General features: G+C 37.9%; 4 protein-coding genes across 7 annotated transcripts; 3 read left to right on the top strand and 1 right to left on the bottom strand.

Moving 5' to 3' along the window:
* Positions 1–478: 478 nt before the first annotated feature.
* On the top strand, positions 479–9,353 carry LOC103336660 (Calcium-binding EF hand family protein). 2 transcript variants are annotated; one of them, XM_089055805.1, is made up of 13 exons: positions 479–896; positions 1,594–2,662; positions 3,490–3,708; positions 3,798–4,006; positions 4,829–4,903; positions 5,659–5,730; positions 5,810–5,908; positions 6,220–6,291; positions 6,375–6,489; positions 7,772–7,840; positions 8,016–8,310; positions 8,451–8,526; positions 8,620–9,353. In XM_089055805.1, exons 1-13 carry the CDS (start codon positions 762–764, stop codon positions 9,139–9,141), a joined length of 3,027 nt encoding a protein of 1,008 aa, XP_088911931.1. In that variant the 5' UTR covers positions 479–761; the 3' UTR covers positions 9,142–9,353. The 2 variants fall into 2 exon arrangements, with proteins under 2 accessions (XP_088911931.1, XP_088911930.1); XM_089055804.1 differs by having other exon boundaries at positions 3,780–4,006.
* A 759-nt stretch (positions 9,354–10,112) lies between these two features.
* On the top strand, positions 10,113–13,220 carry LOC103336659 (Pentatricopeptide repeat (PPR) superfamily protein). Its single transcript, XM_008239744.3, has 6 exons — positions 10,113–10,344; positions 10,482–10,600; positions 11,017–11,199; positions 11,478–11,534; positions 12,003–12,067; positions 12,747–13,220. The coding sequence occupies exons 1-6, from the start codon at positions 10,213–10,215 to the stop codon at positions 12,785–12,787; spliced, it is 597 nt and encodes a 198-aa protein (XP_008237966.1). The 5' UTR covers positions 10,113–10,212; the 3' UTR covers positions 12,788–13,220.
* Positions 13,221–15,457: 2,237 nt separating this feature from the next.
* Positions 15,458–19,945, top strand: LOC103336658 (U-box domain-containing protein 43-like). 2 transcript variants are annotated; one of them, XM_008239742.2, is made up of 4 exons: positions 15,458–15,888; positions 16,721–17,292; positions 17,380–17,689; positions 18,148–19,945. In XM_008239742.2, the coding sequence occupies exons 2-4, from the start codon at positions 16,738–16,740 to the stop codon at positions 19,722–19,724; spliced, it is 2,442 nt and encodes an 813-aa protein (XP_008237964.1). In that variant the 5' UTR covers positions 15,458–15,888; positions 16,721–16,737; the 3' UTR covers positions 19,725–19,945. The 2 variants fall into 2 exon arrangements, with proteins under 2 accessions (XP_008237964.1, XP_088911862.1); XM_089055736.1 differs by having other exon boundaries at positions 15,489–15,888; positions 16,724–17,292.
* A 375-nt stretch (positions 19,946–20,320) lies between these two features.
* LOC103336657 (F-box/kelch-repeat protein At5g42350-like) lies at positions 20,321–23,609 on the bottom strand. Of its 2 annotated transcripts, none has more exons than XM_008239741.2 (2): positions 23,431–23,609; positions 20,321–22,491 (listed from the first exon to the last, which is right to left on the bottom strand). In XM_008239741.2, the coding sequence occupies exon 2, from the start codon at positions 22,431–22,433 to the stop codon at positions 20,691–20,693; it is 1,743 nt and encodes a 580-aa protein (XP_008237963.1). In that variant the 5' UTR covers positions 22,434–22,491; positions 23,431–23,609; the 3' UTR covers positions 20,321–20,690. The 2 variants fall into 2 exon arrangements, with proteins under 2 accessions (XP_008237963.1, XP_088911863.1); XM_089055737.1 differs by having other exon boundaries at positions 23,219–23,604.
* Positions 23,610–25,068: the final 1,459 nt, after the last annotated feature.

The raw sequence follows: 25,068 nt of genomic DNA, 5'->3' as shown, positions 1-25,068 counted from the left end.
AATGATTTAAGTATTGGAGTGAATAAAGAAAAGTGTGGGGTTTAAATAGAAAAATTCTAATATATAAGGCCCGTTATTAGCAATCCCATTTAAGACTAGGAAAGAATTCTTATGTTAACATGCATGCTCACAAGTAAAACCTGTCATTAAGTTCCATTCAAAAGTCTGTTAAATTAATGACGTGACACATAACTCACATATCCAATAATATGACGCCATGTGGATTAAATGAAAGTATATATTTAAAAATATTAAAAAATGATAAACAAAAACGACACAACTTGTTAGTTTTGAGAATACATTTTGTGATAAAGAGCCTGAAATAAATTAGATCTACAAGAACAAAGTGGGAGACTTAAATGAGTTATTACATAAAATTAATTTTTTGGCGGAGTTATTACATAAATCGAGGTAAGGCAAGTAAATTGTTATGTTAATCCAAAAATATAATTACAATTTGAGACAACACGCCACAACTGATCTGTTGTATTTTCTCTCTTAATTTTTTTTATATTAAAAAATAAAAATAAATAAATACCCACATTTCTCTCTCTCCCTCGCCTCTTAATCGATCCAACCAGCGACCACAATCTCTCGATCCCACGCATCTAGCATTCGATTTGCCATCGTTTCTGTAAGAAATTCTTGAGAGATTCAAGCAGTGTGTGCGTATATACACATGTATATGTGTTTGATTCGATTTGGGGCTTCGGATTTTGTTTAGTGGGTGTGGTGGTGATCTGGTCTGAAATTGGAAGAAAATGGCGGGTGCGTATACGGATCAGCTGGAAGCCTACTTCAAGAGAGCAGATTTGGATGGAGATGGCAGGATCAGCGGAGCTGAAGCCGTCGCTTTCTTTCAGGGTTCCAATTTGCCCAAACAAGTTCTTGCTCAGGTTCCTCTCTCTCTCTCTCTCTTTCTAATATTTGTTTGCTTTTTCTCATATATATAAAGATCAGCCTCTGTCTGTGTGCGCATTTTTGGATTGATAAGATTCAATGTCTATGTCTTCGCCTTTCTATGTGATGCAGGGCAGCGGCTATAAGCGGCTGTCCAGCGACCCAAACGTAGCCCTTTTTGACTAGGATTGATGCTCCTGCATGACTATGTCACCAATTACCAATTACCGTAAATAGTAAGTAGTCTATGACTTCTGTAATTCGAAAACTAGGAAGAGTACGAGTTGATGGATTTGCTATAGACCAACTTCACATTCACTGACCTTGTTCTCATGGAAATGAATCTCTAATTTGTTCTAGTGGATACCGGTGAGCACTGTACAAAGTTAGTTAGTCACATGCTGTCCTGGGCTCTTCATCTCATTATTATGTCAGTTTATGATTAAAATTTAAAAGAGGAGTTCAGAGTTTTTTATGCTGCTCATGCTTGTGCTTATTGGAGCTGCTGTAACTGTGTCTATGTTTCATTTATGTCTCTTTAAGTCCAATTGTCTCTTGATTATAGAACCCTTTTGGACTTATTTAATCTATTTACCCTTTTTATTTTTGGATTTATCTTTTCCTCTGAAATTTAAATTTTGATTTGGCATGGCACTTCTGGCTGATAAATTGTTGTATGTTAATGAGTTGCAGATATGGATGCATGCTGATCAGAACAAAACTGGTTTTCTTGGTCGCCCAGAATTTTATAATGCTCTCAGACTTGTGACTGTGGCACAGAGTAAGAGAGAACTAACGCCGGATATTGTCAAGGCTGCATTATATGGTCCGGCTGCAGCAAAAATTCCTGCTCCACAAATTAATCTTCCACCCACATCTGCACCTCAATCAAATCCAATGGCTGCCACCTCTGCTCCACAGATGGGTATGGGAACCCCGCCAACATCTCAAAATTTTGGATTTAGAGGACCAGGAGTTCCTAATACAACTATGAACCAGAATTATTTTCCGCCTCAGCAAAATCAGTCCTTGAGACCTCCTCAAGCCATACCGACTGGAATGCCTACTGGTAGCCATTCTCGTCCACTACAGGGTGTTGGAGGTGGTATGGGGGCTCCCAGTGTTCTAAACTCAAATGTCTCAAGTAATTGGCTTAGTGGAAGCACTGGTACACCTCCTGCTGGGCCCAGAGGGCTTAGTCCTTCCATGCCCTCATCTACACCAAAATCACAACCTCCAGTTTCAACATCTCTGCCGGCAGCTAATGACTCCAAAGCATTAGTTGTTTCTGGAAATGGGTTTGCATCCAATTCAGCTTTTTCAGGTGATTTATTTTCTGCAACCCCCGCTCAACCAAAACAGGAATCTTCTGGATCAACATATTCTGCTAGAAGTACACCCACCTCATCAGCCACTGTGCCAGTTTCCAGTGGGCCCCAATCTTCCAGTAAGCTTAGTGCACTTGATTCACTGAGTGCATTCACGATGCAGCCTTCTGGCACTCTTTTTCAGCGGCCCCAGGGACCCTTGAACCATAGTCAGCAGGTATCAGCTCCAGCTTCTTCCTCTTTTGCATCATCTGGGGTTTCAGTTGGAGTGGGAAACTCTACTTCTGAAAATTCACAGATTCCTTGGCCAAAGATGAAGCCATCTGATGTCCAGAAATATTCAAAAGTGTTTATGGAAGTAGACACTGACAGAGATGGGAGAATCACTGGTGACCAGGCACGGAATCTATTTCTGAGTTGGAGGTTACCAAGAGGTGAAGTTTTTTTCCATCTGAAAGAAAGCATAAATGATACATTGGGTTGGATGACTCATCTTTGATTGAACGATTTGAAAATTGGAATAAATAACCTAGTAAATTCTTTTTAAAATCAAATCCATCATTCAGTATCTAATAGGGTTATTTTTTGGAGTTTCATGGTTCAGTTTTAGTTCAGATTTTATGTCTACATCACACTTGAACCTATTGATTATTGACCCTGTGAAGGGGTTGATTGAAATTATATCTTTGGGTGTCATTAGTGGTAAATTCTGTAGGTCATATGGTGGATTCTAATCAGTAAAGTCTTTGCAAGTAATCAGGATGTTGGTTTACATTTTGATGGTGATTTGGCTGATTCAATTCAGTTTTGCATTCATCTATGATTGGGTATCAATTTACTTTTACTATGATGTAAGTGTTTGTTATTGGTCAGGTCAAACACTTCTCCTTGATTTACATTTTGGTAGATAGTGGCCGAAACTAATTTTTTTGGCTCATCTACTTCATTTTTATTTACTTTATTATTATTATTATTATTATTATTATAATTTCCCCTTCTCTTTTTTATTTATTTTAAATTCCCTCCCATCATTTCTTAAGTCCCATAGGTTTGATCGTGTAGAATCTGACCCATTTTCCATTGAGCAAAAGGTATGAAATAAATCATATTGATGTTTAGATCAAAAGTAATATGTGAAATCTTTGGTTAAGATGAAGGTGTTGATGGAATTATTATGATTTTCCATGAATTTGGACAATCTTTGTGAAGACGTTGTTTGGTTCTACAAATGCTCAATAATTTCAATTTTTGCCTTTCTCAGAGGTTTTAAAGCAGGTGTGGGACTTATCTGATCAAGATAATGACAGCATGCTTTCCTTGAGGGAGTTTTGCTTTTCTCTCTATTTGATGGAACGTTACAGGGAAGGTCGCCCTCTTCCAGACACACTCCCACATAATGTGATGTTTGATGAAACACTGCTGTCCATGACAGGTCAACCCAAAGTCCCATATGGAAATGCAGCTTGGAGTGCCAACCCTGGTAATGGCTGGAGTTGCTTTTTCTACCTTTACTTCTCGTTGTTAGATATTTGCTGATTAGACTGCATTTAGGTTTTGGACAACATCAAGGGATGCAAGGTTCCCAGATGATGGCACCTGCTGCAGGTTTGAGGCCACCGATGCAGTTAAGCACCCCCCAGGCAGATGGTGCATTGCAACCAAATCAGCAGAATTTGAGAGTGCAAGGGATGGAGGGTTTGAGTACAACCCAACTTGATAATGGGAAGCAGGATTCATCTAACTCAAAACCTGAAGAGCCTAAAGATACAGGGAAAAAGGCAATTTCCTTTGTCATTTTAGTTCTCTCTTATTTATTTATTTTTTCTGCAGTCTCAATTGGGAGGGAATAAGGATAAGATGAGACAATTAAATTACTGTTATTCCCCATCCATGTTTGGTATGGTATCACAAATAATGAAATAATCTAGCAATCTCAGATAAGCATTTATTCATAAATAAGTTAGGCACCTAGTTGTCCCGAAAATGCCTCCTTCTAACTTTTCCTCTTCCACGTAATAAACTCATCTTTCAAGCAGATTTTTATGGGAATAAATGGAATAAGCTATTTAGTATGTATTATTACTGAAAGTTAAAGTTATTCAGATTTGAAATAAAATTTATAATTAGTGTCCTAGCTGAACACCGAACTTAGGGAAATATCATACACAGTACAGTCCTATATTTTATGAAACACTGGACAACAATTAGATTCCAAAATCCTGTCCATTTTAAATGTCCAGTTCAGTCCAATGTCCCGAACAAGGAGAGACAGAGAAATTACTGTTTGTTTAAAATCATTTTGAACTTCGTAATATTCATTTACACACAAGTGAAGCCATGATTTTTTGTTTACGTTCCTGCAATATCATTGATGTTGATATATTTTTGGATTTGAGAGTTTATTGCCTTTGAATTTGTGATTACTCGATTCTTCTTCTACTTCTATTTACTGGTTTTAATGATGGTGGAACTTTTATATGTTTGGAGAAAATAATCTGCTTTGTCTGGTTTCTTATTATTAAGTTTATATTTTTCTCCAACTTTATTTTTTTTACTTTGCTTTTCCAAGGGATAAGAAAGAATTCTTTAATTCATGGTAGGTCGAACAAACTGAGCATGTGATTTTGGATTCAAGAGAGAAGATGGAGTTCTACCGGACAAAAATGCAGGAACTTGTCAGTAGCTTCTAACTTTTGCTATTTTTCTTCTAGTCATTTCTCAATAACAACTGTTAAATTTCTTTCCACTGAGTTTGATTTTTTGGATAGAACATGCTGATTGTCTAATAGGATGTGAGAATATAGACCTTGCTCATGCTGCTTGACATTATATTGGGTGTGTAGTGATTCTATAATCTTAATGTAGTGTGAAGAATTTTACTAGAGACAAAGGAATAGAATATTTGGCAGTGTTATTCCTCTCAAAGGAGGAAATAAATAGGATACAGCAGATCAGATAAAAGTAAAGTAATTAAGCCTAAAGTCAACTACTAGAAGTCAGCTAATTACAACTAATTACTAGGCTAAGTACACAAAGTCTTATAAGTATATACAGAAAGAATACACATGTCAACATAGTTTGCTTTTGTTTCTTATCATGCAGAATCCTTTAAAAAAAATGATAAATAGAAAGTGATTTTTGTAATCTTGCTACCCGTGTACGGTTACCTTCTGGCTCAATCGATCCTTGATTCAATCATAAAGTGACTTTCTGATCGAAAACCTAGAAGATTTGGGGCATAATGCATTATGGCATTGCCTTCGGCTCCATGTTTCTTATTGGTATTAATTAGCTATTGAAAACCTTAAGCTATTTCATGTAAAATTATCTTGTACAGTACAGTGTTAGAAGTCTTGTAAGCAGTAGAATTATGGTCATATATAGTGCACTATTTCTGCTTCCATTAAGTTTTCTTTTGTCATTGCTACAGGTTCTGTATAAAAGCAGATGTGATAACAGGTTAAATGAGATCACAGAAAGGGCAATTGCAGACAAGCGTGAGGTATTTTCTTATAAATATGGAATTGTACCACTAATGAGCATGGTTTCCTGTTGATTTATGTTAACGAGTGGCATTACAGTCTGAGTCTCTGGCTAAGAAATATGAGGAGAAGTATAAACAAGTGGCAGAAATAGCATCTAAGTTAACCATTGAAGAGGCCACGTTTCGCGAAGTTCAGGTATTTATATTCTTTGTTTCAGGATGGCCTAAATGTTTTTTTGGGTAGTAACTAGTTAGTAATAACTGTACTTGCCATGTGCTGATCTCAACCATGTTTTTTGTTGCGTGCATAGATATGTACTACTCTTTCTTCTGCTGTTTCTCCCATTTTTTCTTCTCTATCCATACGTCAGTAATCATACTCAATTCTTCCCAATAGCTGCTGTATTTGCAATGTTTTGTTTAATGAGTGTATATAGTACTTTGGGGTGTGCCCTTGTTGAATGACCTTAGATTTCATGATTTATATTTTATCTGATTCATTCTCAGGAGAGGAAGATGGAATTGCATCAAGCAATTGTTAAAATGGAGCAAGGAGGTAGTGCAGATGGTATTCTTCAGGTACTCTTTCCCATTTGCTATGATGAGTTATACTGTGACTATCTGCAAATTTGTCTATCACTGATGCATTATGTCTGCTCTAGGTCCGTGCTGATCGGATACAATATGATCTTGAGGAGCTAGTAAAGGCTCTTTCTGAACGTTGCAAGAAACATGGATTAAACATGAAGTCAAGTGCAATAATTGAGCTCCCAAGTGGTACCTACAGACTCATTCTTTTTCCTTTGTTCTGGGATGTTTTCACTTCAGCAATGATCCATATTGAAGGAGAACACAAATAATCTAGTACATCATACACATAGTAGCTAATAAAGGTTCTTACTGAACTTTGCAAGAAACATGGATTAGACATGAAGTAAAGTGCAAAATTAGTCTCCCATCTCATTCATGAACCCGCTTAAGGCCCCGTTTGGGATTGCTTTTTTTGGCCAAAAATCTGCTTCACTTTAAAGTTAAGCAGTTTAAGGTGTTTGGTAAAAATAAAATATCCTGATTATTTTAAAAGCAGTGACCTTTTGATAGCAGCTTTTAAAAGCAGGCGCTTGGTTGTTTTTCAAAGCTGCTTTCAAAAGAAGTAGAGATGAATATTTAAGGAATTTTTTTAATTCCCAAAATACTATCATTCATTCTAAAAAATGACACCACCTCCACTTCCACATCCAACTCTACCATTTGCACTACCACATTCACTACCTCCACAACCACTGCCACCACCACCTCCACCTCCACCTCCACCACCACCATCACCACTACCACCACCACCACTACCACCACCTCCACAACCAACAACACCACCACCTCCATGTTGCCACTGCCACCACCTCCACCTCCACAATCGCCATCCCCATCACCACCACTACCACAACCACATCACCACCACCACCTCCACTCCATCACTACTACTACCACCACATGATTAGTACATAACACTTTCAACATCATGTCTATTTTAGTCATTATTTACAATTATAACAATTTTATATTAAAATTTACCAAACGGTTTTGACTTTGCTTTTTGTACTAATAGCACTTTAAAAATATTGTTTACCAAACATGAAGTTGCTTTACTTTACAGCTAATTATTTTCAAAGCACAGCGGAAGCAAATTTTTTTAAAAGTGACAGTAATCCCAAACTAGGCCTAAGACCTTCAACTGAGTTTAAGACTTGAGCTTACCTGCTTATTTATTCACAACACAAATATCCATGTAGGTTATCTACATATAAGAACCTTAATGCCCTCAAAAGTAGCGAATGCGTGATGTGGCCCTGTGGATGGGCAAGTTTTGTGGAAACTTCGAAGGAAGAAAATTCCAAGTTGCTTTACAATTTTACACCTTTTTGTATATTGTTCAATGTGTTACTCATTACGCTTTAAGTTAACCTTTTGATGTCTGTATAAAGACTCTTTATTATGAGCTCTCAACAATTTGCCTTAGTATTTTGGTGGTTCTGACATGTTGCATGCGATGATTCTTAAGGCTGGCAACCTGGAATTCAAGATGGAGCAGCTGTTTGGGATGAAGATTGGGATAAGTTTGAAGATGAAGGTTTGCCAATAGTCACAGATTTTCTTGCTTTTATACCTTATGCTTTTCTATTGTTATTTTTTTATTTTTCTCTCTTTTTTATCAAGGTAGCTCTCTAGTGATTATTCTCTAGCAACAGAGATGTTTTATAAATGCTTAGTCATTCTTATATATGGACATGCCAAAACTTTTTCAGGATTTGCCAATAATCTCACTATTGATGCCTCAGCAAAAGCACAATCTGTATCTGTTCAGAGAGACAAGGCTTCCTCAGATCGTAGTTCTACTCCTGATTCATCACTTGCTGATGGGAAGTCAAGGAATGGTGAACATGCTCTTGAAAGTGAATCTGCTTTCGCCCATGGTGAAGATGAATATGCAAGAAGCCCTAATGGCAGTCCGGCTGGAAGGACTGCTCCAGAAAGCCCGTCTCAAGAGTTCTCAGACGTCCATTATGGTAAAAGTTTTGAAGCAGACGCAGAAACACATGGGTAAACTTATTCTCTCTCTCTCTCTCTCTCTCTCTCTCTTAACCACCCCCCCCCTTTTTCTCACCACAACAAAAAAAAAACTTCCACTTTCATCTCCCTATCTACATGCTATTGCTGATTTGATATATTTCTGGTGACAGAAGTTTTGATGAGTCAACCTGGGGCGCCTTTGACAATAATGATGATACTGACTCTGTGTGGGGTTTTAACACCAAGGTGAGCCCGGACATCCCGAAACACCATTCTAGCTCCTGATTAATGATTACACCAAATGTATTGACATTTCCCATGTTTGATGTCAATTTGCAGGGGTCAGATTCTGAGAAGCATAGGGATTTCTTTGGATCAGATGACTTTGGTCTTCACCCAGTAAGAACTGGATCCCCCCATGCAGAAACCACCTTTCAGAAAAAGAGCCTGTTCTTTGAAGACTCTGTTCCTAGCACTCCGCTCTCCAAATTTGGCAACTCTCCAAGATACAGTGAGGCTGGGGATCACTACTTTGACAATTTCTCGAGGTTTGATTCCTTCAGCAGCAGCAGGCATGACGGTGGGTTTTCTTCGCAACCGGAGAGGTTCACGAGGTTCGATTCCATGAATAGCACTAGAGATTTCGGCCATACAAGGTTTGATTCCATAAGCAGCAGCAAGGACTTCGGCCAAGGGCGTGAGCAGCTCACAAGGTTCGATTCCATAAACAGCACAAAAGATTTCGGCCAGAGTGCATTTTCTTTTGACGAGACAGATCCATTTGGATCGTCTGGCCCATTCAAGGTCTCATCAGATAGTCAAACATCAAAGAAAAGTTCTGATAATTGGAGTGCTTTCTAATGCGCAATCCAATCTATTGTACCTTCACAAGAAGCCCCAATTTGTCAACATGTTTTCCCCATTTTGTTTGAGGGTTCATTGTTGTAGCCAAATTTTTGTGTGATGTATAGCTTAGAACAATCGCTGGACACCTTTTATTGTTGTTTGTATGGTTGTATTGTATTATTTGACGAAAATTCATTATTTGTTCAAGCCGGTGTACCATTTGCCAATATCGCCTGTCTCAGAACTTCATATTCTAGCGTTACGCTTTGCTCATCGACTAGTTATCAACCAGAGAGGCTATGAGGAGGGGATATGATATAATGAGGGTGACTTTAATACTCATATGAAGAATGAAAATATTTACGTTCAATAATATATCTTTACATTATTGGATGGCTAGATCTCCTTAACGTACCCGCTTAATATGAAGGTTCGTATCTATGGTATGTATATGACACTCTCACCATAGAACGACTCCTCTCATTAGAGCACTTCCAAACAATTTACCCTTCGCCATGGCGGCCGGGGGAGGGGGGGGCAGGCGCTCCGCCATGGCAGTTACTATTCACATGAATAGTAACAGCCCTTATAAAAAGTTGTGGTGTTTCCATCAAATGCCATGGCAATAACTATTCATATGAGATATGAGGTGAGAAATTTATAGAGTTTTGATGTGGGAAGTGAAAACTATGACTAAGTATTTATTTTTAAAAAAATTCTGAATTTTTTTGTAATTTTTGTTGTTGCTGACGTCAGCAAACCCGGGCTGATCTTGCCTGAGGGCTGGCCTGGTTTCATGGGCCCCATCTCCTGCCAGGGCTGGCCCTTGTTACTGGAGACGTGTTTTTGGCCTGACACCCCCCCAAGCCCAAGCCCAGCCTTAGCTGCTGGAAATGCTCTTAATGCCCAAAATAAGCAAAATGGACTTCTGAATTGGGGGCCCAACAACGCCATAGCTAACCTAACCTAACCGGATACTTGGGTGGGACCAAACCAACGGCTAACCCCCTCCCCTCCCTCTCCCTCTCCTCCTCCTAGTTTGGATTTGAGTCACTGTTTGAGTCTGTCTCTGTGGTGTGGTATGCGATGGAGGCGATGGTGAAGAAATACCAGCAGAGGTTCAGGAAGGTCAGGGATGAGATGGACCGCTGGTCCGAGCTTCAGTCGCGCTTGATTTCACAGTTTAGGAACGCCTCCTCCATCATCCAGAGGTTGCAGGTCTCGCTCTCCTTATCCAATTGCTACTGCATATGCCACTAAACTCTTATTATTATTATTTTTATTACCAAAAAAAAAAAAAAAAAAAAACTATTTATTTGTTCATTTAGAATTTCGGGTTGTTGGGTTGTGATTAGGTGCTTCGAGATTCCAAGAAGTATGTCCGTTTGAAGGACGTTGTTGGTATTCAAGAGGCAGTACTGGCGAAGCAGATGGAGTCGTTGCAGAAAATCTTGTTTTCCATGAACAAAACCATGTAGGTTTCCTTTGTTCCTCTTCTTTTCTTTAATTGTAATTTTTATTTTAATGACAAATTATGGGGCATGTAAGATGACTTATGTCAGTTGGCCTAATCACTTGTTATGATTATCGTATTAGAATGAGATAATGGGGTTTATGTTTATTAGTTAATGCCATGTCTTCTTCACTGAGTAAGAATCAATCGATAACTCTGCTTTTATTCATGTTGTAATTCATGTGTTTATTGTATTTAACTTCAATTATTCTTACAAGGCAACCATGGTGCTCATCTGCATTTAAGTATTGGCAGTAATCATTTTTAAATAGGATTTAAATTTCATGAAACTGTCTTAAGCCCGCCATTTATATATATATATATGTTTCTTTTAAAAAAGGAAGAAGAAAAAGTTGAATTTATGTTATCAATTTCAGGGAAGAGTTTCATGGAATTGTATTGTCTTTTGGGAAGATTCATCGTGATGGTAGGCAGATGGTGAAAGGTGGTGGTTCTAATCAGCTGACTATAAGACAACTGCAGCAACGAGTTGGTGTAAAACCCAGTCTTGCAGATTGCTTAGATGGGCTTATGCTTCTTCAGGAGATGCATTGCTCTGAGTATGTAACTTTCCATGTCGTAAATGATAAATGTGTTCCTTGTTAGCTTTAAAATGTCAAATGAGGTGTTGCCAGATTTCATTCCTATAGTTCCTGTCACTTATGGTGTTGGTATATCAGAAAGTTTATCTAAATTGCTGCAGATATATCTGGCCCACTCCTTCCCACGCACGCACACAAACTAGTATAATTGAACTTGTTTTCTGGTTATATATGGGTCAAGATCACTTTAACCTAGTTCATGCATAATTTACGTTTTTCTTTCCCTCCTTTATCAGGTACCTTTTGAAATCATCAGTGGTTTCAGCACTCTCAGCGCTTACCTTGAAACCCAGGTGTGTGATGCACTTGTCTTCTAACCAGAACTGCTAGTTTTACCTTTCTGATTTGTTTAGGAACTTGATCTGTTCAAATTTGAGGGGAGTCAATGGTAGTCTGGAAGATGTTCTTTATAATAGATTATTGTTTTTCTTCTTTACCAATGTCGAGGGAGGATGAACTGTCAATACCAACACCCATCTTGGTTGTCCAATCCATTTTTCATTTTTCATTTTTCTTTCTGGGCCTGGGATTGGTGGATGGAGGGAATTAGTAGACTCAGCTTTATTTAGACTCCATCTACTATAAATTTTACATATTTTGGAACTTAGGTGTAATCTGCAGATGCGTAACCCATATTTTACCATGTTTGTATTTCAAGATGTTTCATTTCTTTCTTTCTTTTTTAAGATTTATTTAAGTTCTATGATTTTACCATGGTGTCATAACAATGGTATGCTTATCCTGAATAATCAATTTTCCAGTGCGAGTGATTTGGGAGCGCTCCAGCAGCTCTTGGTTGATCAGCCTAACATCCCGAATGAGGAGGGTAAGAAAAATTGTATAATGTGTGGAAGATTATAACAATATTTTCACATAAATATGCTAAGTTGAGCCATTTGTAATCTTTTCTTGAGCATAAAGATTTTGTGTTATGGCTGTTTTTTGAAGAGTTGGTTGATATGGAATCAAAATTGAAACCTTCATCCTACTTCTTAGTTTGATATTTGGTGCTGATTTATCTAGGTGACACCTTTAATATGTATATGAAATACTGTGTTAGCCTGTCACCTACTTTTATGGTCGACGTGATTATAATATCCACACTTCAGGTTATCTCATTCTGTTTGCTCTTTGATAATTACTTAATTTGTGTAGTTGTCTTCTCGGTAATTGTTTATTTACAAATTTATAAATAAACCCAATCCTAGACATGTATTTATAAAAAAAACCCAAACACTATTTAAACATAGAAACACACCCAAAATCAACCATAAAGTCAACTTTTTGGGTGTGTTTATAAATGGGTTTTGAGTGTGTGTAATGATGGGTTTTGGGTGTGTTTATATGTTTAAATAGTGCTTGGATTTTTTTATAATTTCAACTTCCATTTTGGGTGTTTTAGTGAAACTCCCTTGTTTATTTTATGTAGTTGGCATCTTTTTTAACTTTTACTGATGATACTGAAGTACTAAACTCATCCCGACTGGTAAATTTTTTGTTTGCAGTTCAATCCATCTTTGATATCATATTTGCAGAAGAAATTTGATGATGTTTTCTGTTACATTGGCTGCAAACTTCGTAGCTCTGGAAATGGGAAGCAGTTTGAAACCTGTTGGTGTTCTGTATGGGCGGTGAGTGATGACAGTTGGATGCTTGAACTCTGGTGTTGAGACTTCAAAAGGTGCCGGCAACGTTTTATGTTTGGAAGTGCACAAGAGGGAGAATTCAAAGAAAATTCGAACGAACTTGTATATTCATGGAAGTGATGCAGCAGAAGGTTGGAATATTGAAGTTAATTATTACTGTTGTTTGTGCCTCTGACGAAGGGATGTGTGTGAACTTCTGGATCTTTTCAATCTATGTTATTGAGGTAAATGTTTCTGTGCCCAATTGATATAGTAGTAGGTGACATAATGTGAATATCAATTTTGTAGACATTTCTAATGGTTCTATTAAAATATTCGGTGCCTCATGCGAGAGCCATATGTCCAGCAGCATGGATGGCTGGGGATCAACTACCCTCCCCAACTTTTTAGGCCCCTGGCCCTAGCTGCTTGTTATTGCAGACCGTGAGCAGTAAGTGCCATCTCAGAATTACTCCAGTAGGTTTAACCTCGAGTCTTTTTGCCAAGAGGCCCTTTTTTTTTTTTTGGTCATATTGCCAAGAGGTTTAACCTATAGTTTTGAGAAGGATATTAAGTAGGCATGGGATGATATTTTGGCATTCCTTCCTTCCCAGGCAAACTAAACTCGGGTTGGGGTTGAGTAGAAGTATATCATGGTTACTTAGGTCACGAATTGCAATTTGCGACAACCTAGCTTGTCGTTTTGCCGTCCAGGTACTGATTTTAATTTCGAAGCCTACTTTCCATTTTCAGCAAGTACCTTCCTTAATTTCATGAAATCCAGAATTTCCTCAACGTAGCTAGCTAGTCATTAGAACCATGCATAAAGTTGCTCGCTTAAGTAAGGCATTGTATAATCAAGTAGAAGCATCATGCAGTGTGAAGCCGAGGCAAAGTGAAAATGTGCTCAAATTGATAGGCACATGTTGGCCTGTCTTCTTTATTCACCTCTTTGCTTATTGGGTTGCCTGGAGGCATCGATGCGAGAAAAACTTCCATGGGACGGGACGGTACAGTTCTGCAGCACTCTTGTTTATTTCTCTTATGGAGAGATGTCTGCCAAATCACCTGACCGCCACACCACTTGAAAGCTTGGCATTCAGTGAGAAAATTCCACCGGACCATTGACAAAAAGCAAAAAAATACAAAGTTTAATTTGACCTGTGGTCCTGCCGTCCAAAGCACGAGAAAATTATTTTTTATTTTTTATTTTTTGAAGTCGAAAGAAATTACACTGCGGATCCATGTCAGATTTCTAAACCGCACAAATCATTACAAATCACTGAAAAAGGAAAATTACATAACCAGATGAATTTTGACTTTTATAAGCTCCACACATACTTTGATTCAATTAATATTTTAAAGTAGTTAGAATTCTATGGATTTCAATTGACTTTTATAAACTCCACACATACTTCGATTGAATTTCATAAGAATTTTGATGAATTTTGCTGAAATCTTGTCATAGAGTTTGATAGATTTTTATAAATTCGAAATAGTGGTGGTACATCATATTTGATGTTGGTAAAAATAGTAGAGACGATGGTGGTAAGGTGGTAGGCGTGGTAGCAGTGGTGGTGGTGACAGTAAGAGTGATGGTGGGGGTATTGGTGTCGATAGCCATGACAAGATGGTGGTAATATAATTAAAAAAAAAATTGTAATGGCCTAAAATTAGTCTAAAATCAATCGATATTCACAACTTTTTGTATTTCCTTTAAAATCAACGAGTTTCTTAATACACCCAAATTTTTATGGAATATTTTAAAGTCATGATTGAATACATCCAAATTTGAATGGAGTTAACAAAATTTGGATTGAATAAATTCATAATTTTAAAATCTCAATTCTTGAAGGACCCTATTTTTAAACTTCTTTAAAATCTTTTAAAATCTTAATTAAATATACCCTAGTATTGTGAAAGCATTTGTTACCAAATTTACTTGTTGATATACATGGGAAACAACAAATAAATCACAAGGAACGCAAAACAACAAATAAATCATAAAGAAAGGAAGAGGCTTTTTTATAAATAAAAAAAAGGGAGTTTCACTAAAACACCCAAAATGGAGGTTGAAGTTATAAAAAAACCCAACACCCAAAACACTTTATAAACACACCCAAAACCCATCATTACACACACTCAAAACCCATTTATAAACACACCCAAAAAGTTGACTTTAAGGTTAATTTTGGGTGTGTTTCTATGTTTAAATAGTGCTTGAGTTTTTTTTTATAAATACATGTCTAGGATTGGGTTTATTTATAAATTTGTATAAAAAAAACCCGAAATTTTTGTTTAAAAAAAAAAAATACAAAGATACAAAACGTCGCCGTCTGCGTGTTCACTTTTAAGTTTTAACCGGTAGTTGAATAGTAGTTGGTACGCGGGTGTAGTCGTAGAACCGCCAGCCTGGTTTAGAAAGCTTTTAGTGGGGTCGGCGGCGGATGAAACACACGCTTACGCGCTCTCTGTAGAAATTGTTTAGAGCAAGTCTGGGAGACAGAGATGACTATTCTCATTCAGTCAACCTTCTCTCTCTTCATTTCTTCTATACAAATTTTACAAAATATCAAAAATGAATTGTCTCTTAATATATATATATTTTTTTCTTATTGTTGCTGTTGTTGTTTCTCTCTTGCCTTTGCCCTTCAGCTCAACCCACAAGCCCTTTTTGGGGGTTTTGGCTTTTCTCTCTCGTCTCTTTCTCTCTCCTTTCTCAAATCATCAAACTTCATACTTCAAACAACATCATCATCACCAATCACAAGTTACAACTTACAAGAGGAAGAAAAAAAAAATTAAAGAAAACAAATCCCCAATTCTATTTCCTCTTAGAAAAGTCGAATTTTTTGTTTGTTTTTTTTCCATGGAAGAAGATGGAACTTTGTGTTTGCTCATGCTTTTCCCAATCCTTATGCAACCCCTCAAGTTTTCTGAGCAAATTTTGACCTGAATTGGGGATTCTCTCAAATCAAAGCATCTTTGACTATAAATCCATAACTCAGAAACACAGGCCAAGGTAGGCTTCTGTTCATATATCCTATAATAATATCCTGTCTTTCTTTAATTGATGATTTTCTTGCATTTATTTCCTTGTGCTTTTCTGGGTTGCTCCTGATCAAAACTTAATTAGACATGGTCCTCATTAGCAACTATATAAGCGTTTGTTAATTCTATCTGAATTACCTGGAAGGTATACACCTAGGCATCAGATTATTCAAATCGAATCAAATCAAAACCTGCTTTGACCGATAATAAATCTGTATCCACCATTTGACATAGCTTAATTTGCAGTTTCTTAGACCTCATTCTAACTGGGTAAGTACTTGTTGCGCTTTATCTTTCTTATTGTGTATTTTTACTTTGGTCTCTACCTCTTTAGTTGAACTGGGTAATCAAATTCCAATATTGTGCCAGTGCGTGTATTCCATAAAAACTGCATCAAGCCATAGGCGTTTCATCGACATCTTCCCTACCAACTTTAACCCAAACACATACAGTTGTGATTCTACATAATAGTTTTAATGATCTGCCTGATATAGGAGATTTGGAATGTTTGATTCTGGCTTTGAAATTCTTGTGTGTAACATGGTATTTTGCTGAAAAAGAGCTGCTCTGGTGTCTCATTGACCTGTTCTTTTATAATTTTTTCTAGAACATTCATACAATACAAAAGCTGCTATATACTTTTTACATTGGAATGGAGTTTGAAGAATGTTCAGTTCACTTCCCAAACAGTTTTCACCAGTTCCTTTAGATTCTCGTTTAATTTCAAAATTAGTTTAGTTTAACCACTTGTTTTATGATTGTTAGTATGTTACTTAACCTTATGCTATCTTACTTTGGTGCAGTAGGAGATTTAGGTCAGATGGCTGAAAGTTGGCATGGAAATTATGACACTGGTAGCCAGTCAGATGACAGCTATAAATTTGAGAGATTGCACATTGAACCTATTTATGATGCATTTTTTTGCCCTTTAACAAAGCAAGTTATGCGTGATCCTGTTACCTTAGAAAATGGGCAAACATTTGAGCGCGAAGCAATTGAAAAGTGGTTTAGAGAATGCAAGGAGAGTGGAAGAAAGTTGGTCTGCCCGCTGACACTAAAAGAATTGAAAACTGCTGATCTAAAGCCTAGCATAGCTTTGAGGAACACCATTGAAGAGTGGAATGCTAGGAATGAAGCTGCTCAGCTTGATATGGCTCGTAAGTCATTGAATCCGAGCAGCTCAGAAAGTGAAGTTCTTTTGGCCTTGAAGTATGTCCAGCAAATCTGCCAGAAAAGCAGATCAAATAAGCATGTTGCACGCAATGCAGGGCTGATACCCATGATGGTTGACATGTTGAAGAATGGCAGCCGTAAAGTAAGGTGTAAATCTTTGGAAACCCTTAAAACTGTGGTGGAGGAAGATTCTGATAATAAGGTAATACTATATTTTTCTTATTCTCTGTTCATTTTCTATGAAATTACGAGCATCTAGGACCTCGTATTAAGTTCTAATTGGTTGTAGGAAATATTGGCTGATGGGGATACTGTACGCACTATAGTGAAGTTCTTGTCTCACGAGCAATCCAAAGAGAGGGAGGAAGCTGTCTCTTTGCTGTATGAGCTGTCCAAATCTGAAGCCTTATGTGAGAAGATTGGTTCAATTAATGGGGCGATTCTTATGTTGGTTGGAATGACAACCAGCAAATCAGATAACATTTTGACTGTTGAGAATGCTGAAAAAACTTTAGAGAATCTGGAGAAGTGTGAGAACAATGTGAGACAGATGGCTGAAAATGGTAGACTGCAGCCTCTTCTGACACAAATTCGTGAAGGTACTTACACTTTCTTTTATCTTTAGACTTTGCTCAGCATGTTGCTAAAAGTAACGTAGCCAAACCGCCAATGCTCCTTGGTTAATTTCTTTCACTTTTAGACATGGGCCACGTGGCTGCAAATGTGGAAAATAACCATTCTTTATTGTCTTTGTTTGAGAAGTAAAAAAAATCATGTTGAATTATATTCTGCTGTGGTGTTTGATCTAAGTCAATTCATCGTATTTATGGGGAAATTTCCATTTGTTGTTTACTATAATACTTAATGTAGTTGTCCAGTCTTTGTTTACTTCTTGGTCTAATGGACTTTTAGCATAAGTTTGAGCTGTACTTCTCTTTTCTTGTTTTGGTAATTTAAACCAAGATACTCATTTTTAAATTTCTCAGATGAAACACAATATGTTTCTGGTTAATGTGTTGAGCATCAACTCTTATTTTCCTTGATGATATGATTGCAGGCCCTCCAGAAACCAAACTTTCCATGTCTAATTTCCTTGGTGAGCTAGTTTTGGACAATGATATAAAGGTCTTAGTGGCTAAAAGTGTGGGTTCATCTTTGATCAATATCTTGAGAAGTGGTAATATGCAGTCAAGAGAAGCTGCCTTGAAAGCTCTCAACCAAATTTCATCTTGTGAGGCGAGTGCCAAGGTGCTGATAGAGGCAGGAATACTTCCGTCTCTGGTCAAAGATCTCTTTACCGTTGGGACTAATCAGCTTCCTATGCGACTGAAAGAGGTTGCTGCAACAATTCTTGCTAATGTCGTTAACTCAGATTATGATTTTGATTCCATCCTGGTTGGACCTGATCACCAGACACTAGTCTCAGAAGACATAGTCCATAACCTACTACATCTCATTAGCAACACTGGCCCAGCAATTGAGAGCAAGCTTCTCCAAGTTCTTGTTGGACTCACTACCTCTCCTTCTACTGTTATTAGTGTCGTTGCCGCCATTAAGAGCTCCGGTGCCATTATTAGTTTGGTACAGTTTATTGAGGCTCCACAAAAGGAATTGCGTGTGGCTTCCATTAAACTTCTCCAGAACCTCTCCCCACATGTTGGTCAGGAACTAGCTGATGCCCTACGTGGCACAGTGGGCCAACTTGGCAGCCTAATTAAAGTCATATCGGAAAATATTTCAATCACTGACGAACAAGCAGCAGCCATCGGCCTCTTAGCTGAACTTCCGGAGAGGGATCTAGGCCTCGCCCGGCAGATGCTAGATGATGGTGCCTTTAAGCTAGTGTATTCCAGAGTAGTTAAGATCCGGCAAGGGGGGAGTAAGGGCGGTCGCTTTGTGACACCATTTCTAGAAGGACTTGTACGGGTTCTAGCAAGGGTTACACTTGTGTTAGCTGATGAGCAAGATGCAATTGCACTGTGTCGTGAGCTTAATCTTGCCGCACTCTTCATTGAACTTCTACAAACCAATGGACTGGACAATGTACAGATGAGTTCTGCCACAGCATTGGAGAACTTATCACAAGAATCCAAAAATTTGACAAGATTGCCTGAGTTGCCTACACCTGGTTTTTGTGCCTCAATCTTTCCGTGTTTTAGCCAACAACCTGCCATAAATGGATTGTGTCGGCTCCACCGCGGGACATGTTCACTTAAAGAAAGTTTTTGTCTCTTGGAGGGACAGGCAGTGGACAAATTGGTGGCTCTTCTTGACCACACAAATGAGAAGGTGGTTGAAGCAGCACTTGCAGCACTCTCTACTTTGTTGGATGATGGGGTTGATATCGAACAAGGTGTTATGCTGTTGTGTGAGGCAGAGGGGGTGAAACCTATTCTTGACGTGCTATTAGAGAAACGGACAGAGAACCTGAGGAGGAGGGCAGTCTGGGTAGTTGAGAGACTATTGCGGAGTGATGAGATAGCGTATGAAGTTTCTGGAGATCCAAATGTCAGTACTGCACTTGTAGATGCCTTCCAGCATGCTGACTATCGAACTCGACAGATTGCTGAACGTGCCCTGAAGCATGTTGACAGGTTACCAAACTTCTCTGGTGTCTTTCCAAACGTAGGATAGGCATCTTCCACTGGTATTGTTATGGTTTGCGAAGCTGCAAATGGAGGGTATATATTGTTGTATACTGATTTTTCATTTGTTTTGAAAGCTGTTCATTGTTTCTAAGGATGATTTGTCCATCAACTTTCTGTTCTGCTCATGAACTGCTTTTTGTGTAGCATTTGTTTTTGTGTAGCATTTGGGTATTAAATTCTAAATTTGTTTTATGCTTTCAAAGATAATTTTTTTAGTAAACTTAATAATCTTGGTTTACCATATGTTTCAGAGACTGGTATCGCTTTTGACCTTTGAAATGAAGTTCTGATGTCCCCCATGTCATCAAAACATACTTTGATTGATGCCTGAGATTTAAAACTCATTTTGATTATATGAGCACTACACAGTGATAACAATAAGAATGGACCGGTATAAATTAACCAATAAATATATAAAAATTGTTTGTATAAAGCAAATATTTTGTTAGCAGGCTATGCATATCACCGAACGGATTGGAATCAGAATGCTCCATCTCCGTGTATCCAGCGTGCATTCTGCACCGCTGACAACCAGAGCCAAAGGGAACGCAACCCTATTAAAATTTTAAGAGGCTTGAAAAGTGCCCAAAAATCTTGATGCTCATTTTAGAAATAATAACAGCAGGACCAAATTCAATATAGTTACAACACATGAGGTGGAAACAATTAACATACGGGAGACATAAATTACAGAATCAATTTTATGAATGTTGGTGAACAAATAACATCCAAGACTACATGAGCATACCTTATCTCTCTATTCAGGGTTTTTATTAAGAACCTCCATTCAAATCTACACCAGGATACGAAATGATTACACCAAGAGGATTCAACATCAAATTTGCCAGTAGCAGGTACGCCCAAAGTGCTCGTGAGTGAGAGTTCAAGATCATGCGTGTAATTTTCTGTTTCTGCGAATTACCATGCGCGGAAAACTTTACAAGCTGTGCACTTACAGATGTAGTACAGCCATTGATTTAGTCAAGCACGAAGAAGCATCCAGTTCATGGGTTACATGGTTCCTTGAGATATGACTCCATTTCATCTCCATATCAGACACATCACATACAGTAAAAAAATCCAATACTTGACCAAATATTTTGAACATCTCAATGCCAAATATCATGTTCCCGTCTGCTACAAACGCAGCATTCCAGTCCATTGGAGCATCAGGATGCACTGAGACCTCGGTCCAGTTAAGGTACATGAGATCCAGCTCCCATACTTTTCTAACAGCCTTGTTTCTCCGGCCTATCTGACCATCCCCTTCACACCAGAAGACAGAGAGCATGAAAAGCCGGCCATTACAAGATACTAATTTTGGATAATATTCATGAACACGGGGTGGGAAAGGAGAGGTTTGGATTCCAATCCAGAAACCCCTTTCTATGTCATATCCTGCGAGCTTATCACTTTCGGAATAAACATAAAACATCCCATTACAAACAACTCCAGAACAAACAATCCCAAAGTCCACAGGCAACCCTTGAATTTCTGTCCATTTCTTAGAGACAGAATCATATATTTCTCCAGAATCTAAAGGCTCATCCCATGATCCAAGACCGCCTACAGCAATGATCACAAACCTTCTATGACTCTTCATGGATGAGTGATCACTTTTCTGCTTTATAAATTTATATGACTTTCTATTGGGCAACAACGAAGACTCATTTTCATCAACAGCATATCTGCATTGACGCCTAAGAGAAAGCCTGTGAGGATCTTCATAAACATCTGACACTCCACCTAACCGTGATCTGGGAATACGTCTATCTTGGCGATTTTGATAACTTTGACTGGTGGAAAAATCTAAAGTGACCTCAGAAACTCCTAAAATAGGCATTGATCTTGCAAACTTCATAGGTGAAACTTTACGCCAAGATTTAGTTAAGGGACTGAACAGCATTACCCCTTTGTGTGTCTTAAATGAGCTCCTATCCACCCTCCCAAAGTTGTTCAAGCTTGAGCAACCACCAACAATGTAAATATCATCTTGGATACTAGCGACAGAAAACATGAACCTCCCCTTTAGAATATCAGCACCTATCACATGCCATTGGCTTAGAGACACATCCAATGCATAAATCTCACCAGAGCAATAACCATCTTTAACAGCACCAAAAATAAACAGCCATGGATTCTGATGTGAGCCTTCCCGTCTCATCTGCAGGAACCGAGGAGTAGTAGTCAAGTGTCTCCATTTCTTGCATACAAGGCGTGCAGTCATGAGAGTGGTTAGCGGGAGCCTCACCAAGCACATTTCCAATATGTCATCTGGAAGAAAAATGTGCATTCTGCTATTTCTTATTGATTCTTCAAGCTCAAAATCCTTTCTGTTATGTTTCTTCCAAAATCTCTCCCTTACCCCATACGAGAAGCAGTCCATTCCAGATTCCTCGGTACCACATATCGGTCTGTATCCCTTGCCTTCATCGCTGGCACTTGACCTCCTCCGGTTACTCGGATCCCCAAAATCATCCCCTGTGTCAGCACCTACTTTGCAACCCCCACCCCTACCATACAGAGTAAGACACCTCAAAGATATTCCCCTGGCATCATCCTCCTCTTCTCCTCCAGGTCTCTGATTCTTCTTCCTCAACTTCTGGCTAACACTTCTCATCAGACGCTTTGACACACTCAAAGCTTCAAAATCTTGGCGAAGAGATTCTTCACCAGAGAGTCTCTCCGAATACATTCTGTTCTATAGTCATTAGCACGCAAAGGCATGCACTGTCTTGCAAATGTCATGAACCCTAATAGAAGCAAAATCATAAGCATAAGATAATAATCAAGAGTGCAAGCCCAGAAGGGTGAATTAAAACACAGATCTCTGCATAGTTAAGGCAATCCCAAAATGTAAATGGAATAAGAGCAATGAAACCATGTGCAGCATATTCAAGATATGGTTGGGGTTGTTAAACACTATATCCTTGAAAGTAAAAGGAAATGTTATTCCTTTTAGGCTACATGAAAAGAAATTTTATTTCTGAAACGAAACTCAGTCTTGTACAACCACTGAAGTCCTTGGACCTCAGGACAAGAATCCTCATAAACACATTTCCATCTCAGAACCCAAAAAACCAAAGGAGACATATACTTAAAACTTGCACAAAAACTATATAACAAACACAAGTCAAAGATTACAATTAAGAATTACTTTTGTCCTTTCCCGGTTTTACCATCAGTTTTCTCGGCAACCAAACACAGCAAAGAACTAGCTCGGAATAAACTATGGGTGTAACAAAACATTCAGTCAAATTCCGCATAGGAGGAGTTAAAAATTACACCAAAACAGAACAAATACCCAGCAAGAAGACGAAATCATCATGAATTGATAATTTTAATATACTAGATGATCCAATAACATTCAAATCCAAAGGAAATGAACAAATAATAATAATAAATAAATAAAAAGACATGTAGTCCATTTGGTTGCCGATAATTGAGAAAATAAAAGAGAAGCAAAAAGCAGCAACTCACTGGAATCAACACCCTAATGAGATCAACATTTTGAGATACGAATGCGAACACCGTAAACAGCAATGAAAAACGAAAAAGCCATGTGTTTGGTTGCCGAGAATCAAAGAGAAATAGAAAGAAAGGAGAAGTAAATTGGAAAGAGGCACGTTCGAATCGATTGATTTGGAATAAATTGAAAAGCAAAAGACAAAGATGAAAAGGCAAAAACTTACAAACGCAGAGGTGCTTTGCCTTAAGCAGAGCAAAGCACTGTTGCAGTGAGCGATCTGAGGTGAGCTGTAAGATTGAACAACAGAGAAGAAGAAGGTAAAGAGAGAGAAAAAGGAGGAGGCTCAATCTGATGAGATTCTCGTATTTCGAATTTTTTAATCAAAAGAAATCGTAAAAGATTGATTGAATTTGTTTATCTTTTTTAATTTATAATGGGAATTTAATTAATTAAAGAATATTTAGAGTGGTAGGTTGTGGTCGTGGTCGGGGCTGGATTTAGTACAGTGACGTGGCCTTTCACTTGATCCACTTCATTTATCAAATTCTAAAAGGGGAATATAATGAGTAAATTTTTCCTCCATATTTTTGCTTATCACACTTAATTTTAGGGTAATTTTATTTGGACCCATCAATCCTATTTTTTGGTCTAACACTAATTTTAAAAATGAATAATCTATTTTACCCTAATATGTAATTACTGTTAAGGACAAAGAACATTTAAAATATAGAATAAATCTTATCACTAGACCCATCATAACAATATACGTTCCTACAATCCGAGTCAGACTTATTTCTCATACTTGTTCTCCAACTATCACGTCGAGATGATGCAGCCTCAGTAGTACCTCTACATGTCCTCTTCATATCTACAGTATGTACATATTTGATATTAAAACAATATTAAGTACAATGGTATCTAACATAACTACACTTTTATTGTGATTTCCTAATCAACTAGTTTGCTTTCTTTAAACATTAGAGTAAAATTCGAGAAATTGTATAGAAAAACAAACTCAAAAACACCAAAACATAAAATCCATAACAGCTTGATGGGCTGAAACTGAAACTACTACAAATATTCAGCGCATATAGTGTACATATTCAGCAATGGATTTGAGATTGAGGTGACATGCGGTGGCGTTGGATGTGGATGGTGGAGTGGTGGCGTTCTCTTTCATAAGCAAGTAGTATAAGACATTAAATTGTTTCCCCAGGCCAATCATCCTCTTCCAAGCCAGGTCCTGTAAGACACAAAAGGTAACAAAGAATTGAATAGAAAAATTAAGACTAAATGTAAGTTTGCTAATAGAAAGTAAATTAACATGAAAGGAAGGCACACAAAGAACTTCATCAACAGATAAGTTTGGAACCAAGGATAAGGAACTAAGGCCACTGATTTTTGCATGGGACCCATTAGGAAGATCAATAGTGGAGTTGAGTGAGGTAGTAACAGATAGCCCGGAAAGAGGCGCAATGTGATCGATGGCTCCACTATCAAGTATCCAAGGATTTGTGGATGATGGGGCCTTGAAGGCATAAAAGAAAGGCATTTTACCTATTAAATTAGCACGAGTTTTACCATCACAAAGCAAAGACTTAAGTTTAGCATACTCCTCAAAGGAAAATTTGAAACCTTCTTTGGCATGTAGTGGAGTGGATTGTGTTTGATTTGCCGTGGATGGTTTCTTTGATTGATTGGGTAGCTTAACATATTTGCCATGAATTTTATGCCCAGGTGGAAAGCCATGTAAATAGAAACATCTATCAACCAGATGGGTGGTATCCTCACAATAGGTGCAAAAGAGAGGTTGGCGTCAGTTGCTTTTTTGAGCAGTTTGTTTGGAAGAGTTGGTCTGTTG

This window comes from Prunus mume, linkage group LG7 (genome assembly GCF_029339155.1).
Source record: "Prunus mume cultivar Tortuosa linkage group LG7, ASM2933915v1, whole genome shotgun sequence".
NCBI lineage: Eukaryota > Viridiplantae > Streptophyta > Magnoliopsida > Rosales > Rosaceae > Prunus > Prunus mume.
This window is presented reverse-complemented; position numbering and strand designations above follow the sequence as displayed.